The sequence below is a fragment of the Zychaea mexicana genome (assembly GCF_025766255.1).
Source record: "Zychaea mexicana strain RSA 1403 chromosome Unknown BDB00scaffold_61, whole genome shotgun sequence".
In the NCBI taxonomy this organism is placed as follows: Eukaryota; Fungi; Mucoromycota; class Mucoromycetes; order Mucorales; family Lichtheimiaceae; genus Zychaea; species Zychaea mexicana.
In genome coordinates this window covers 139,862-155,479 of record NW_026516724.1, presented here as the reverse complement: position 1 = coordinate 155,479, position 15,618 = coordinate 139,862, and the positions used below count along the sequence as shown (strand labels likewise).

At 35.4% G+C, this 15,618-nt stretch overlaps 6 protein-coding genes across 6 annotated transcripts; 2 read left to right on the top strand and 4 right to left on the bottom strand.

Annotated features, from left to right (window-relative positions):
• BDB00DRAFT_767457 (GIY-YIG nuclease superfamily) lies at window positions 1-750 on the bottom strand (the record flags this gene model as incomplete). The annotated part of the gene is made up of 2 exons (XM_053119670.1): window positions 1-260; window positions 327-750. 2 exons carry the CDS (start codon window positions 748-750, stop codon window positions 1-3), a joined length of 684 nt encoding a protein of 227 aa, XP_052977471.1.
• Window positions 751-2,148: 1,398 nt separating this feature from the next.
• Window positions 2,149-4,500, bottom strand: BDB00DRAFT_883910 (uncharacterized protein; the record flags this gene model as incomplete). The annotated part of the gene is given in 11 exon segments (XM_053128279.1): window positions 2,149-2,229; window positions 2,368-2,504; window positions 2,520-2,813; window positions 2,847-2,920; window positions 2,959-3,057; window positions 3,070-3,071; window positions 3,106-3,346; window positions 3,370-3,376; window positions 3,389-3,442; window positions 3,467-3,598; window positions 4,467-4,500. The coding sequence occupies 11 exon segments, from the start codon at window positions 4,498-4,500 to the stop codon at window positions 2,149-2,151; spliced, it is 1,155 nt and encodes a 384-aa protein (XP_052977470.1).
• A 2,350-nt stretch (window positions 4,501-6,850) lies between these two features.
• On the top strand, window positions 6,851-7,316 carry BDB00DRAFT_874592 (uncharacterized protein; the record flags this gene model as incomplete). The annotated part of the gene is made up of 3 exons (XM_053127237.1): window positions 6,851-6,884; window positions 6,982-7,193; window positions 7,290-7,316. 3 exons carry the CDS (start codon window positions 6,851-6,853, stop codon window positions 7,314-7,316), a joined length of 273 nt encoding a protein of 90 aa, XP_052977469.1.
• A 3,370-nt stretch (window positions 7,317-10,686) lies between these two features.
• Window positions 10,687-11,923, bottom strand: BDB00DRAFT_834235 (uncharacterized protein). Its single transcript, XM_053124323.1, has 4 exons — window positions 11,901-11,923; window positions 11,331-11,821; window positions 11,104-11,243; window positions 10,687-11,020 (listed from the first exon to the last, which is right to left on the bottom strand). Exons 2-4 carry the CDS (start codon window positions 11,668-11,670, stop codon window positions 10,844-10,846), a joined length of 657 nt encoding a protein of 218 aa, XP_052977468.1. The 5' UTR covers window positions 11,671-11,821; window positions 11,901-11,923; the 3' UTR covers window positions 10,687-10,843.
• Window positions 11,924-12,923: 1,000 nt separating this feature from the next.
• BDB00DRAFT_834228 (uncharacterized protein) lies at window positions 12,924-13,628 on the bottom strand. The gene is made up of 3 exons (XM_053124322.1): window positions 13,475-13,628; window positions 13,269-13,393; window positions 12,924-13,204 (listed from the first exon to the last, which is right to left on the bottom strand). The coding sequence occupies exons 2-3, from the start codon at window positions 13,291-13,293 to the stop codon at window positions 12,975-12,977; spliced, it is 255 nt and encodes an 84-aa protein (XP_052977467.1). The 5' UTR covers window positions 13,294-13,393; window positions 13,475-13,628; the 3' UTR covers window positions 12,924-12,974.
• Window positions 13,629-14,261: 633 nt separating this feature from the next.
• Window positions 14,262-14,648, top strand: BDB00DRAFT_834227 (uncharacterized protein). Its single transcript, XM_053124321.1, has one exon. The coding sequence runs from the start codon at window positions 14,304-14,306 to the stop codon at window positions 14,550-14,552; it is 249 nt and encodes an 82-aa protein (XP_052977466.1). The 5' UTR covers window positions 14,262-14,303; the 3' UTR covers window positions 14,553-14,648.
• Window positions 14,649-15,618: the final 970 nt, after the last annotated feature.

The following is a 15,618-nucleotide window of genomic DNA, read 5'->3' as shown; positions in this document are numbered from 1 at the left end:
TTAATCATTATCTTCAAAAGAATCAAAATATTTAAACTTGTATTGAGATTTATATAAATTTTGTTTATTAATACAATATCTAATAGAATTCCTACCTGTATTATGAGCTTTAGCAGCATTACTTACTGATGAATAAATTTTAATTTTATTATTAACAATATCATATTCAATAACAGAATTACCTTTTCCAAAATTAGGATTATTATAGCCTTTAGTTAATTCACTTCTTAATTTTTTAAATTCTTCTGAACGTTTTTTACCTTTATTAATTTCAGCTAAAACTAAGATTCTTTCTATTAATTTAGGATCTTCTTTTTTAATTTGACTCATAATTTTTCGAGTTTCTTCATTATGCATATAACCTTGACTAGAATGAGCAAATTTAAAAATATTATAAATAGGTTTTAATAAATTAATATAATTTTGTTCTCTTGTAATTAATTCTGATGAATTACAAGTTTCTAAAATATAAACAGAGAAATTTTCATGATCATATTTTAATAAAGCTCTATGAATTAAACTTCCTTTAATTCTAATTAATTCAGAAGGTCTATAATATCTAGCTAATCTATTAGATAAATCCTTAGCACTACCAATATAATAATTATCTGTAATATTATTGTACCATAGATAAATTCCAGAAATATATTTTAATTCTTTTAATATTTTTAATTTTTCAGTTGAACTGTTTAAATAAATGTACTCAGGTTTTAATTCGTTTAAATAAGTGTGTAAATCAATGTTTGTCATATTAAGTAATTTATTATTCTATTCATTAAATAAATAATGACTAATTAACATTATTTAAATTTATTATTCCTTAGTTTATGTAAAAATTTAGGTAATAGTTTATTTAGTTATTATCTATTAGTTGTTATCCATATTTTGTCCACTTATATATTATAACACAGACAATATTGTAATTGAGTGGATTAAGGGGGCCATATAATACTAAGTACTATATGACCTTATTTAAAAAGTAATATTTATAGGTTGATTTTTGAAAGTGAAGGATCTTTAGCAAATTTTAAAGCTCCTTTAGACCACTCGTAAACAACAATATCTTAAGTTAAGGATCAAAAATCTCATTAATCATTTGGTTATAACAATACTGCTCAATGAGATTAAAAATAACTCCGGATTATACCGCCATAATTTTTATCATGGATGGGACTATTTCTTCATTCATTATGAATGTCTTATTTGTAGTCTCTGAGGATAATTTATATCCTGCTGATTATCCAATACTGTAAATTATTACCAATAAGGTATTACAGTCTTTAAGGATTTTCCAGCATATAATAAGATTAATAATAACATTAATGTTATTAGGGCTTGTTTACCCAATTGTTAAGATAATTAAGAAGAAAATAACTACCCAGAATCCTAAAGAAGAAATTTCATATAGAGATACTGCAAATAGGAATAAGAATAGAACCTCTAAGTCAAATACGATAAATAGAATTGCTACAAAATAAAATTGAACACTAAATTTTTGTCGAGCATCTCCTAATGGTGTAAACCCACTATATATTCTTTTTTTTCAAAAAGGTATGGACTATATTATATTCCAAATAAAAAAAGATTTGATATTTGGAATTTCCATTGTAGTCTCTAAAGTTATTTATAATTACTTATGGATTGTCTATTGTAATATATAAAGAATTGTTACTATAATAGTATCTTTATCTTTAGGATATTCCCGCATGTACTGGAATTATCAATTCAATAATTACTTATTAATGGAGCATAGGTTTAACTCATAAGGTGATACTTTTTCACTATATGGTTTATTAACAGCTAATAATAGATTTGCTACTATGATAATAAAACTACAGCTAATACAGTGAATCCCCGTTTTTGCAACAGTGGGAATACCGTCAAAAAGTTGCAAAATCTGAGGAACTGTAAAATGTGAATATGTTACACAAGTGGATCGATAAGCTGGCAATCACATCTTTCCTTATTTAGTTTAAAGCTCTTAAATAATAGAATACAATAGTGTATCTCTTTTGTCACTGGTTCGAGTCTCACTGTCTCTGAAGCTTGAGATTAATATACAATATATAAGGCTGAAGCGAGAAATTACAGGTCCGATTTCCAAGTTGCAATCTGCAAAAACTGAGGAATCTGCAATTTTACTAAGTATTAAGCGGGAATCTGCTCAAAAAAGTTGTAATAAGTGGGGATCTGTAATAAACGGGGGTGCAAAAAGCGGGGTTCACTGTACTGGAATAAATAAAACAAGTAATGTTAATGTACTTATTACCAATAGAATAGATTTAAAGTGAGTAAGTGTACACTATTTAATAATAGTATTGGATTTAAAATAAAGAAAATAAGTAGAAGAGTAATAGTTGCAATTACTAAACTACTTGAAGTTGTTAATTCTCCTTTATTTGTTTCAACTGTTTCAGTAACATTTAAAGGATCAAAATGAATTACTTCAATAACTCTTAAATAATAAGCTGCACTTACTACACTTACTACTACTGCTACTAAAGCTAAGAAGAAATTACCATTATGAGTAGCTGCATATAAAACCATCTGTTTACCAAAGAATCCTACTAATGGAGGAATACTAGCCATAGAGAATAAACAAATAGCTAAACTTAATCTAAGTAAAGGATTTGTTTTAAATTGACCTTTAAGTTGATTAATATATTGAACTGGTGAATATGTTGATAATCCTTTAGTTTGTAATAAATATCCAAAGGCAATCAAAATGAAGAATATGTTTACATTTGTTGATGAATATTGAACTAGATAGAATAAAAATGATTCTACTGATTCTTCACTATTAATAGCTAATGCTAATAATTAGAATCCAACACGAGAAATAGTACTAAATGTTAATAATCGTTTAAGTCTATATTGAGCTAATCCTCCAATAGTACCAATCACTAATGATAATAAAGAACTAATTAATACTTTAATAGTAAATATGTCCATGAAGACCAATTCCTTAATTGAGTAAATCCTTGGAATTCTAAAATAAATACTAATAAGGAGACTTTAGGCATAGTTGTCAACCAAGCTGTTACTACAGTTGGTACACTATAAATAAACATCTAGAGCCCAACTATGGAAGAGAGCTGCTGATACTTTGAATAATAAACCTATAACCATTAATAATACACTAATTTCAATAGCATGGTTAACTGTTGTAGTTGAACATAGCATATATAATCCTTCAAAACTAGTTAGTCCTGTGAAACCATATAATAGACTACTTCCTAATAAAATCAAAGCTGAAGATAAACTTCCTAATAAGAAATATTTAAATCCTGCAACTGTAGCTGATTCAGATTCTCTATAAATAGTCGCTAAAATATAAACAGCAAAACTTATAGTTCAATAGATAGGAACATAGAAACTAAGTCACTACTTGAAATTAAACTACTCATACCTAATATAGAAAATAATGCAATAAGAGGATATTCTGCTAGTACTGATAATCCTTTACCTTTACTTACTAAAGTGGAGTTTTCTCCTAATAAAAGCACTAAGGCTCCTAATAGATAAATGAATACATCAATACTTTGAGTAATTGTAGTAACTTGAAATAATCCACCGAATACACTTACTCCTGAACCTACTAAATCAATATAAAGTGTATTATATGATAATAATGTAGAGAAAAGTAATAAAATTACAGTAATTCAGTTAAAATCAATTGTAGGGATTCGAAGGGAGAATAGGGCAATCGCTAAAATCATGGTTAATACTCCAAATAAAACCATTACTCACTTAACAACTAGATCCCCGCTCTTAAGCATGGTTTTGGCACCAGGCACTCAGTGCCTGGGCTAGTTTAGAAAAAGAATTTAGGAGGACCCTAGATTCCCTCCCCTACAGGCGGAATCTAGAATTCTATTTTCTTTTTGTTTTTATAAATCAAAAAATTTATAAAAACAAAATAGTTCAGGACGTAATACCAAAACTTTAAGCCCCGGCATAACTAAAAAATCTAAGAGTAAATCTTTAAAGTTTTTAAATAGATAAGATTGTCTAATTTAATTTATACAATCAAATTTAGTATAGAAGAGATTGATACCTAAAGTTTAATTTATCATAAAATAAATTTGATTAATTAAGCACATAAGTGTTTCAAAGGCTTGATACACAAGTACCTAAGTATTTTTTTTTCTTACATAACGTAGAAACGACTTGATCAACTTATCCACATCATCCAATTCGTTATATGTTGATGTATGCTTTTCGTCTTCGTCTTCTTTGTCATTATCCACCTCTCCTCCACTATTATATCCGCTTTCTGAATCAAGGATTCTGCGTACTCGTTTTCCAGCTTGTTTCGAGGCACTTTGGATAGCTTCTAGTCCTTGTACGTGGGAGCTTTGTAAAGTATCTAGCTATAGAAGCATGAAAGTGAGAGTGAGTAAAAAAAATCAATATGTTGAAGTGTAATGTAGTGGATATTAGATGAATAAATATGCAAAATTTACCAATTATTTCAACTCTTGTAGATGCTTTGTCCATGTTTTCTTGCAGAATTTCGATGGTCTTGTAGATACAGCAAACAAAAAATAATAATAACGATAACAAAGTATTAGCTTTTGAAAAATATATACCATCCAATGTCTAAAGATAAACACCTTATATTCAGGTCAGGTCGAAATTCACACACTGCCATGGCAAACTGGTTCTTCCAATGATTAAAATATCCCTGGGGCATTGTGATTGATGTCGATGTAGAAAGATATGCAAGCTAGTCAGCATTCTTGGTGACAAAACCGATCATTGAGGGGTTCTTGTTATTTTCAATGTAGTTGCACAATTCTGCAAAAGATAAGGATCAATAAAATAGCCACAACGTAAAATAAAAAAAAATTATGCTTACCATCATATCTAACATGTGTTCCCACGTTGAAGGCAAGATGCTTGCAAGTGTTAAACAAAGAAAGAGTTGGCTACGTGACTTGATACACTCTAGCAAGTTGTAGAAGGGGAACGCGGCATTACTGCAGACCTACAAATTTTACTTCGCATTAGTCCTCTACTTTTGGATTATAGGGTCCTGTGACCAGCTAACTATTTGCAACATAAAAGAAACAGAGCTGCTCGAGCGACCAAATTTCCCTTGCGTAGACCAAATTTTTACATATAGGAGTTTAAACATCCGTTACACATGTCCCCACTACTATCCTCACTCCTTCGGTTGACCAAACTTCCCCACATACCGATTTCCAGATTTTTCCTTACAATCTGTCATTTCTTACGTAGACCAAAAAAAAAGTGGAAGTGTAGTTCTTTGTGTAGACCAACCTTTATTATGTTGCCTTATAGTGACGTTCAGTAAGTGAGGTATAATATCCAGTGGTAGCCATTTACCACTTAGGGTTGACAACTTTTTCTAGACATTATTCTTTTTCTTTTTTGATTAGAAGAGTATAGAGAAAGAGAAAAAAAGAGAAGATTAAATGAAAGTGTATAGGGATACATTGGAGAAGATAAAGTATGGTCCTACTTTTTATTTATTAGAGTATATGATGCTCTTGGTTGCCCTAATCTTCACTGTCTGAGTCATCGTCATCTGGATATTTAAAAAACTGTAGTCAACGCTACGCTCCATGTAGAGAAGCGCCATGTTGCTAAGGGGACTGTGTTCTTATGCTAGGCTAATGGTGCAATCACAATCTTCTTCTGTCTCAACAGGCGACTCAAGATCTTCCCTAACTAGGCGCATCCTGACCTCTGGAACAAGAGCGGGAGGCTATATATTCCGGAGTATCCATCGGTTTGATGTGCTCATTCGCAGCATCGATCTTGTGTACCAGTAGTATGTCTTGAAGTGTTTTTGCGATTATTTTCTTGCCTCCAGACCCATAGTATCTAGGTTATAAAATATAAACATAATTGTTACTATATCATAGGAGCTACTAGTATATATACATTTCAATGTTGCTGTAAAATACAGCTCTTGTAAAGAAGTAGCTGGCGCAGCAATGTTTCAAGTAATTCTTGAGTGCTTGTGCTTGCAGCTGATGACAAGTCGCAATGGAGTATTTGCTATCACTGATAGTAGAGTTTTATTATATTTTTTTTTGGTCTACATAAAGAACTACACTTCCACTTTTTTTTTAGTCTACGCAAGAAATTACAGTTTGTAAGGAAAAATCTGGAAATCGGTGTGGGGAGACGTTTAGTCAACCGAAGGAGTGAAGATAGTAGTGGGGACATGTGTAACGGATGTTTAAACTCCTATATGTAAAAATTTGGTCTACGCAAGGGAAATTTGGTCGCTCGAGCAGCTCTGTTTCTTTTATGTTGCAAATAGTTTACTGGTCACAGGACCCTATAATCCAAAAGTAGAGGACTAATGCGAAGTAAAATTTGTAGGTCTGCAGTAATGCCGCGTTCCCCTTCTACAACTTGCTAGAGTGTATCAAGTCACGTAGCCAACTCTTTCTTTGTTTAACACTTGCAAGCATCTTGCCTTCAACGTGGGAGCACATGTTGGATATGATGGTAAGCATAATTTTTTTTTATTTTACGTTGTAGCTATTTTATTGATCCTTATCTTTTGCAGAATTGCACAACTACATTAAAAAAACCAAGAACCCCTCAATGATCGGTTTTGTCACCAAGAATGCAGACCAGCTTGCATATCTTTCTACATCGACATCAATCACAATGCCCTAGGGATATTTTAATCATTGGAAGAACCAGTTTGTCATGGCAGTGTGTGAATTTCGACCTGACCTGAATATAAGGTGTTTATCTTTAGACATTGGATGGTATATATTTTTCAAAAGCTAATACTTTGTTATTGTTATTATTATTTTTTGTTTGCTGTATCTACAAGACCATCGAAATTCTGCAAGAAAACATGGACAAAGCATCTACAAGAGTTGAAATAATTGGTAAATTTTGCATATTTATTCATCTAATATCCACTACATTACACTTCAACATATTGATTTTTTTTACTCACTCTCACTTTCATGCTTCTATAACGAGATACTTTACAAAGCTCCCACGTACAAGGACTAAAAGCTATCCAAAGTGCCTCGAAACAAGCTGGAAAACGAGTACGCAGAATCCTTGATTCAGAAAGCGGATATAATAGTGGAGAGGTGGATAATGACGAAGAAGACGAAGACGAAAAGCATACATCAACATGTAACGAATTGGATGATATGGATAAGTTGATCAAGTCGTTTCTACGTTATGTAAGAAAAAAAATACTTGGGTACTTATGTATCAAGCCTTTAAAACACTTATGTGCTTAATTAATCAAATTTATTTTATGATAAATTAAACTTTAGGTATTAATCTCTTCTATACTAAATTAGATTGTTTAAATTAAATTAGACAATCTTATCTATTTAAAAACTTCAAAGATTTACTCTTAGATTTTTTAGTTTTGCCAGGGCTTAAAGTTTTGGTATTATGTCCTGAACCATTTTGTTTTTATAAATTTAAAAAAACCTTAATATACCTTAATTTGCCCGTTTTAGGTTTTTTCCACATTTTAGGTTTTTAAGGTATATTAAGCTTTTTTCTTTCCTACAGTGACATATTTATATGTCTTACCAAACTTTTCTACCTTGACCACAAGATAAAAAGTAAGTATTAAAAAATGAGTGTTTATATTAGTAGTTGCACATGTCATGTTACGAAATTAGACAGATACAGAGAAGATATCAGCATCGACACTGCAAAAGAATGATGCTAACCATCCAGGGATGGAAGGCTCCATGAAAAAAAATCATTAATACATAATTCAGCTAGAGAAGTTGAGATAATATAACAGAAAAGGCTACAGTACAACATAGCGTGCTATTATATATAGTGTGCGTGCGGACATAGCAGTAGTAATTTTATAGTTATTTATCAATCAGAGCTTGATTAGCATTCTATTCAGAAAAACGGATTTTGGTTCGGTTACATGATTAACTATTCAGAGACATTAATTTCCGAAATTTGTATCCTTGGATTTTTTTAGGAAACGGCCAAGTGTTACTGCTTGTCATTTCTAATGATCAAACTCTATGGAGAATAGATGATAGTCACGAGGAAACCTTCTAAGACCAAGAACGACACGAAATTAAGGGATTATTGGGAAAGTAACCTGAAGACGTGCATCTAAATAAAATATAGGAAGGTAATGGAAAAGAGCATGGCGAACAATAGTACAACGAGAAGAAGCCAACATCGTGAGATGACAGTCGTAAACTACTTGTAAGTGATGAGACCAGTAAAGAAGTACCAAAACCGAATAAATCGCCTGCAGGCAATAAACAGCAACAGGCTCAATTCTATGACGCCATTCGGCCTCGCCTAGATGCCAACGCTCGTATCATTCTGTATAATTCCTGAGTCGGTAGTGCGACTAGAAACACCAGAAGGTGTAACATCATATGGACCACAATATCCCTTACCAGAAGCTCTAATTCATGAAGTAAAGAAGAAGATGAGACAGGAACATAATAACGTGGAGTAAAAGTGATGGCTATAAGGTTTTTCCGGTACCAAAGCAGCATGCATCAACGACAACGAGAAAGAAGAGAAGCAGCCCCCCGCCCAACTCCCCTTACGCAAGAAAAAAACAAAAAACAAAAGCAACACGACACTAAGACGAGCAACTCTATCATGATGTTTACTTGAAACTTCGCTGTATTCAGGTCTCAATTGATCCTAATAAAGTACTGAAACTGACAAGTATCGCCGTTATTAGAACTCTGTCATGGAAGCTTTCCAAAGAACCTCAGTACAGCAAATATAATGAACGATATTGTTGTCCGCTATGTACACAGCTACTTAAGGATATACAAACCGTGATAAGGTACTGTTGAAATCAGCAACAAAAATCGGTCACCCCAGTTGTTGCGAATTCCTTACTTTTTGCAGCAGCTTATTGAGACCTTCACTACTGCGAAAGGCTGGGGGCCCATTATAGATGTCAACAACCCAACGACAGTGTCACCTACCTACAATAGAGCTTACTTGGTTGCTGCTCATCCGTGACTACTTTTCAGTCTTAGTTAACAAGAATACATTGAGCCCCTTTTATGCCATATCGAAGCCTCCATTATTCCTCGGTCTTATATATAAACTTATTGCACTAATCCCCTCCACCAACAGATGTGGCTCTATTTCATCACTCATGGCTTGTCTTGGGGTATGTTTGCCAAAATAAAGTCCGTCCTTCGAGCTATGAAAACACACACATTGATTATAATAATAACAATTGAAAAGTAAAAATTATTTGCATGATAATTTCCGTTCTTCTCTACGATGAACAGTCTTCATTTGCGTCTCATTTACTGTCAATTGTGCATGGTAGACCAAGACCGTAGAGAGAATGCTTTTACGAGCCTGCAGTGTACTATGCTGGACGTGACGGCTTTTTCCTACCAGCGCAAGATAGGGTTCTTTCAGAATACCAGCCAAGCCGAGTTATTAGGTGTTGTTTTACAGATTGAGAATATTCTTTGGTTAAGCTGAACCATAATTTTGATTCTATCAAGACACTTCAATGGTATATTTATCTTCTTTTCTTTGTGTAATTTAATACATAATAGGCAAAATTTGTCGCTGCTAAATCCCTTTTTTTCTAGCTCCAATTTTAAGTTAAACATTATCGGAACCATCTTTTTACCTTGGAACGAATTGACAAGGGAATCTGTCTGTTAGCACGTCTCTCAGGTAGTAGTTGATTCGATTGAAAGAAGAACGCCCCCAAGTGAACGTGGTAATAAAGTATGTCTGCACTGCATTCATATGGTTTATCACTAGTAGCGCAGTGCACGATACCTGCTGGTTCCAATTTCTATTCAGTCTCGCAGTGAGTAGCTTGTCTCTTTCTGCATTCAACGAAAGCGTGTGACGTGGGGAACATACCAAGGAATACAGTTAACTGACGGTGAAGGTGTATGAATGTTCTACTTTTTAGAGTGTCTGTCATATTGGTTGCCGAGGGAATCTATCTGTTAGCACGTCTCTCAGGTAGTAATTGATTCGATTGAAAGAAGAACGCCCCAAGTGAACGTGATAATACAGTATGTCTGCACTGCATTCATATGGTTTATCACTAGTAGCGCAGTGCACGATACCAGTTGGTTCCGGTTACTTTTCCATCTCGCAGTGAGTAGCGTGTCTCTTTCTGCATTCACCGAAAGCGTTCTACGTGGATAGAAACAGATTAGACATCATACTTGATTGATCATTTTGTATCCCTTATAGTTGCTATTCTTTGTGTTGTTACGATGTCCCTTTATCCTAGGTCGTACAAAAGTTAAAGCTCAAAACCATAATAAATATCGCAGTAAGCAATTCTCAATTCTGTAAAGCAAATTTTGCTCATCGCATAACGATGTCTTACGCGCCATCAAACTAAACAAAGAACAAAAAAACAATCGTGGCCAAACCTAAGATACCTCAGATCAAGAATAACATTTAATGGAAAGTACCCGGCTCTATCGTCCATCACCCACATCATCAAATGATAAAAAAATATCAAACGTCATTGTAAGAAATCAGTGCAAAAGTAACTTGATTCAAATTTCCTATCTTATTATCAAACTATGTATGATAACCGAGTCTCGAGGGATTGATCGGTCCGTTTTTATTGTATTCGTTTCTATGTATATATTATTGTTGAAATAACCAAATACAGTACCCCACTTTGGTCTAAGCCCCAACACTACTATAATGCAATCATTTTACTTGTCAATACGTGTTTATTTGTTAACTGGAGTACAGTTGTAGTATAGTATTGATCATGGGTATTCAAAAAAATGTAGAAACTATGTAGCAAATGTTTTGGTGAAGATTGGGAAAAATGTAAAAAAAAGGATGAATGAGTTGATACTAAGAGTTATTGTTCGCCGTTGTCCTGGTCAACTTCGTCAATTTTTCTCTTGCCCAGTGTGGGTGTGATGATGATAGTAGGTACTTTGGTGGTGGTTGTATGACTTGTGAAATCTACGATTCCACGGAGAGGATTTTCGTTCGGTTGATCGTCAATTTGTGCAGCCATTTTATCCAACATGTTCTATGTCACATGTAGAAATTGTTTCAGTAAGAAAAAAATTAGAATGCATTTTAAATATAGGGTTGTTATTGTTCAGTGCTTACCCTCCATTTAAAAAGAAAGTTAAGTGTGTTCTTGAAAGTTTTCAACTGTGTACTTCGTTTCGGTATCATAAGGTTTTTATATGGTTTTGCTACAAAGGTGTCGTTACGGAGAGAAAGGGTATATGTATAGCCGTTCACACCTGTTCCATCGTTGGTGGTGATTATTAATAAGAGAGTCGACGCAAAAATGTGGGAGGCAAAAAAATTGAATGGAAGATTCTACTCACCTGCCCAATCAATAGCTACCATCCAATCTGAGCAGCCTAACTTGATTAAATTTGACAAAATGGCAGCATTTGTTCGTAAATTTTTGGCTTGTTGCTTGAGTAATATTGAATCGCAAACGCCTCCTCGCTTCCACTCATTACTGCACAAGTCGTACTGCTCCCCGTCCAAGCAAGTTGCTGCAAGCAGGTCAATTTTGCTACCATACGGTTTAGGTTGATTAGATGTCGAAATGTACCCAGCAAGAGCTTGCAAAATGATCATGGTATCCTTGGTGGTTTGTGCAACACATTCTCCACTATAAAGCCAGCACAAAAGAAAAGTCAATAATCTGCGTGGCATGTTTTGCTCTCATTATCCCCCAGATACTTCTTACTCTTTCATTATGACAGCCGTATTTCTAAACAGACAATCTAGAAGAACTGCAAAGCGACGGTATACAGTTGTCTCGGATTCTTCTACTTCGGATTTCCAATCGTCAAACTGTGCAATGCTATAGATAGTAATATGATATGTTTGTTGTTAGTTTGGTATCCTTTTTCTTCTTCTTCGCAGTTTCCTATAGTACTTACACATGTTGAAGAATGCTCAACATTTTATACATGTCGCTTGTTGTTTTTCGGCAGAATGTTGCTTGCAACTTGTGGATATTCTCCATTATGCCATCACTGTCAAGAATCGTGCTAAGAATAAAGTTATACAATCTTAGAACGTTCGGTACCATAAACCTTACTGCTTTTTTTCTCCTTTTACCTGTCGTTTATCAGTTCATCAAATGTTACAAGACACTCTTCTGATAATCCTTGTAAGGATGGTGTACTAGTTGTCTGCAAAGATTTTAATTGAGATGGTGTCAGAATGGTTCGTAAAAAGTTTAGGGATTCAGGCGAGATAAGGTTGGCAATGCTGGACAAACACAGTCTATTTTGAATGGATCGATAAAGTCAGTCTTGTTTACTCTTATTCATCTCAAAAGTCATGCGATACAAAAAAAATGAGCAAACATTACTTGGTAAATATGTTTGTTCAGTTGTTCCAACCGTCTTGAAGTAACAGATTTGAGGCAGCCACCCCAAGCAATTGGTCTCTTATTGTTTTTTTTTGTCCATCATTCGTTTTACAAAAGCTTTTTCTTCGTCAACTATACGTTGTCCGTTTGTCTGTAAGAGAAGTTCATATAAGAGATCAAAAGAGCCCAACATACACAAGTACCCAAGTATTTTTTTTCTTACATGACGTAGAAACGACTTGATCAACTTATCCACATCATCCAATTCGTTATATGTTGATGTATGCTTTTCGTCTTCGTCTTCTTCGTCATTATCCACCTCTCCACTATTATATCCGCTTTCTGAATCAAGGATTCTGCGTACTCGTTTTCCAGCTTGTTTCGAGGCACTTTGGATAGCTTTCAGTCCTTGTACGCGGGAGCTTTGTAAAGTATCTCGCTATAGAAGCATGAAAGTGAGAGTGAGTAAAAAAAAATCAATATGTTGAAATGTAATGTAGTGGATATTAGATGAATAAATATGCAGAACTTACCAATTATTTCAACTCTTGTAGATGCTTTGTCCATGTTTTCTTGCAGAATTTCGATGGCTTTATAGATACAGCAAACAAAAAATAATAATAACAATAACAAAGTATTAGCTTTTAAAAAATATATACCGTCCAATGTCTAAAGATAAACACCTTATATTCAGGTCAGGTCGAAATTCACACACTGCCATGACAAACTGGTTCTTCCAATGATTAAAATATCCCTGGGGCGTTGTGTTTGATGTCGATGTAGAAAGATATGCAAGCTGGTCAGCATTCTTGGTGACAAAACCGATCATTGAGGGGTTCTTGTTATTTTCAATGTAGTTGCGCAATTCTGCAAAAGATAAGGATCAATAAAATAGCCACAACGTAAAAGTAAAAGAAGAAAGTATGCTTACCATCGTATCCAACACGCGTTCCCATGGTGATGGCAAGTGTCAAACGAAGAAAGAGTTGCCTAGTGACAGATTATTCCTGACCCACTCTAGTAAGTTATAGAAGGGAACGCGGCATTACTGCGGACCTGCAAATTTCACTTCGCGTTAGTCCTCTACTTTTGGATAATAGTGGTCTGCTCACTGGCTTTATGTATTTGACCAAGTACCCTTTGTCCATGACAACATCTGCCGGGACATACATTTTCTTATCCATTGCCTTCGCCCATCCATTGTATACGAACCACCGTAAAACTCTTGCCATATGACACCCACAATCGCATATAGCACTAACTCAAAAAAAAAAAAAGTAACAAAAAAAAAACCAACTTCGGCACCACGAACAAAACACACCACCGTTTCCAACCATCCGCTTCCGTCGACTTACTGAGACTCCCGATTTCTTTCTTTTAATTTTCTCTGAGTCCCGGTCCTCCTGCAATCTCACACACTTACCTTTTCTTGTCTATACCTCATTCATTCCCCGATACGTGTAGGCAAATAAAAACTGACCCAAGGTCACCTACAAAAAAAAATACTTTTGGATTATAGGGTCCCGTGACCAGCAAACTATTCGCGACTAAAATAGCAACGTAAAAGACATCTGAAGATAGAGCTGTTATAATAATTCGAATATGCTGTTGCTTCTATACACTGGCTTCTAAGTAAATTGCATTAATGCTTGAGAAATTATATTCATGACCTGAAGGCTGTACTGGTCAATATTAATTTATATCGGCGAGATCAAAAAACTGGATTAGGTGCTGCTGTCAGTTCTTAATTTCTCAAACGCAGAACACCTTTCGTTGGAATGCTCTCTTGGTTGAAATAAATTTTCAACGATGGAGCAAAAATTACACTCAAATACCAAGAATCGTACTGATCTCTGAAATCTTATATTGGCAGACCCAAAAATTGGATTTCCTCCCATCACTTTTCATATTCTTAAACGCGATGGCAAACCGTAATCATGCTCCAACTGTCAACAACCAAACATACATGACCGCCTCCGTGTCAACCGCATACAACACAGCGACCCTTTGTCCTTCATTCTCAACCAACTCCCTCAGTTGCCACCAAAATGACCCCTTACCATCAACCACCTCACAACCACATGGCGGATACTCTGCAGAACTCGACGCTCTACGACAAGCGTACTCTGACCTCCAACAATACTATGACGCCAACCCTGGTAAAGCCCTAATCGATTGGATCTTGCCGCCTCCTCCTCGTCCAGAACCTGGCTAAGTAAGGCTTTCTTCTCACCACACTATGTATTGCATTCTCCTCCCTCTTCCCCTTCCTCTATATTCAATCTCTTATGTAACCATCACCCCACTCTCTCCACCTTTTCCCCTCTCATCCGTGAAGGGTTTTTATTTAATTGTTCTTCACATGATCGGGCTCGAGCGAAATGTCCGCCAAGGACGCAGCGTTCACAGTCATATAAAAACTTGAATTTGATATTTAAACGTATTGTCCCGCTCAACCCAAATAGAAAAAGTCGCCTGCGGCGACCCTTGGCAAGGCGCTCTATACTTGATACTTCGTTGTGTGAATTAAGCTCAGTATAACTGTCTTTATCATCAACGTGCACGTGCCTCGCTTCGCTCGGCTGATAATTTTTTCCTCTAACTGGGTTTAAATCGCAGCGTGACAGACGGACGGACGGTCAAGGCAAACCCAAAAGGCGATTTCATACTCCGTATAGAACGCCTAAAAATCACACTCGCTGGTTCCCACACGAAGATCTGTGCGACCCAATCTCATCAAATTGTCCAAGTATAGAAAGGCTTTTGTGACCGGAGCAAGAAAAAATGTACAATTCGAGCAACAATTTTCCCTATTGGTCGATTTAAGCCAATCAACTATTTCAGCTCGTTTACTCTCCTTTTCCGCATGTAAGAGGGTGGTGTGGGGCGTAGTGTTGTTTCCGGTGGTGTGGATTTGAACCGAGTGGAGATTGAGCGGGGTAAAGACATCCCCACAATATCTTTTACGTATCGAAGCTAGCACCTTTGGCCCATGTGCAAAGCCAGCCCGCTCGATGCATACTCACCCAGCATGTTTCTGTTACGAATGAAGTGATGGTCACGCGGATGCTTAGAAAGTACCAAATTTTGCCGAGTAGGGTAACTGTTCCTCTAATGGAAGAACTCGGAAGACGTCGTTGCTGCTGCTCTGCTTTGTGTAACGCCCGACCCCATTTCTGTGCTCACACATCCACGCAGATTTTTATTGGGAAGCCTGGCCGCGCGCGCCCTTGTGCATATATAAAAAGGTTAATTTTCCCTAACATGTTTGCCTTTTTCTT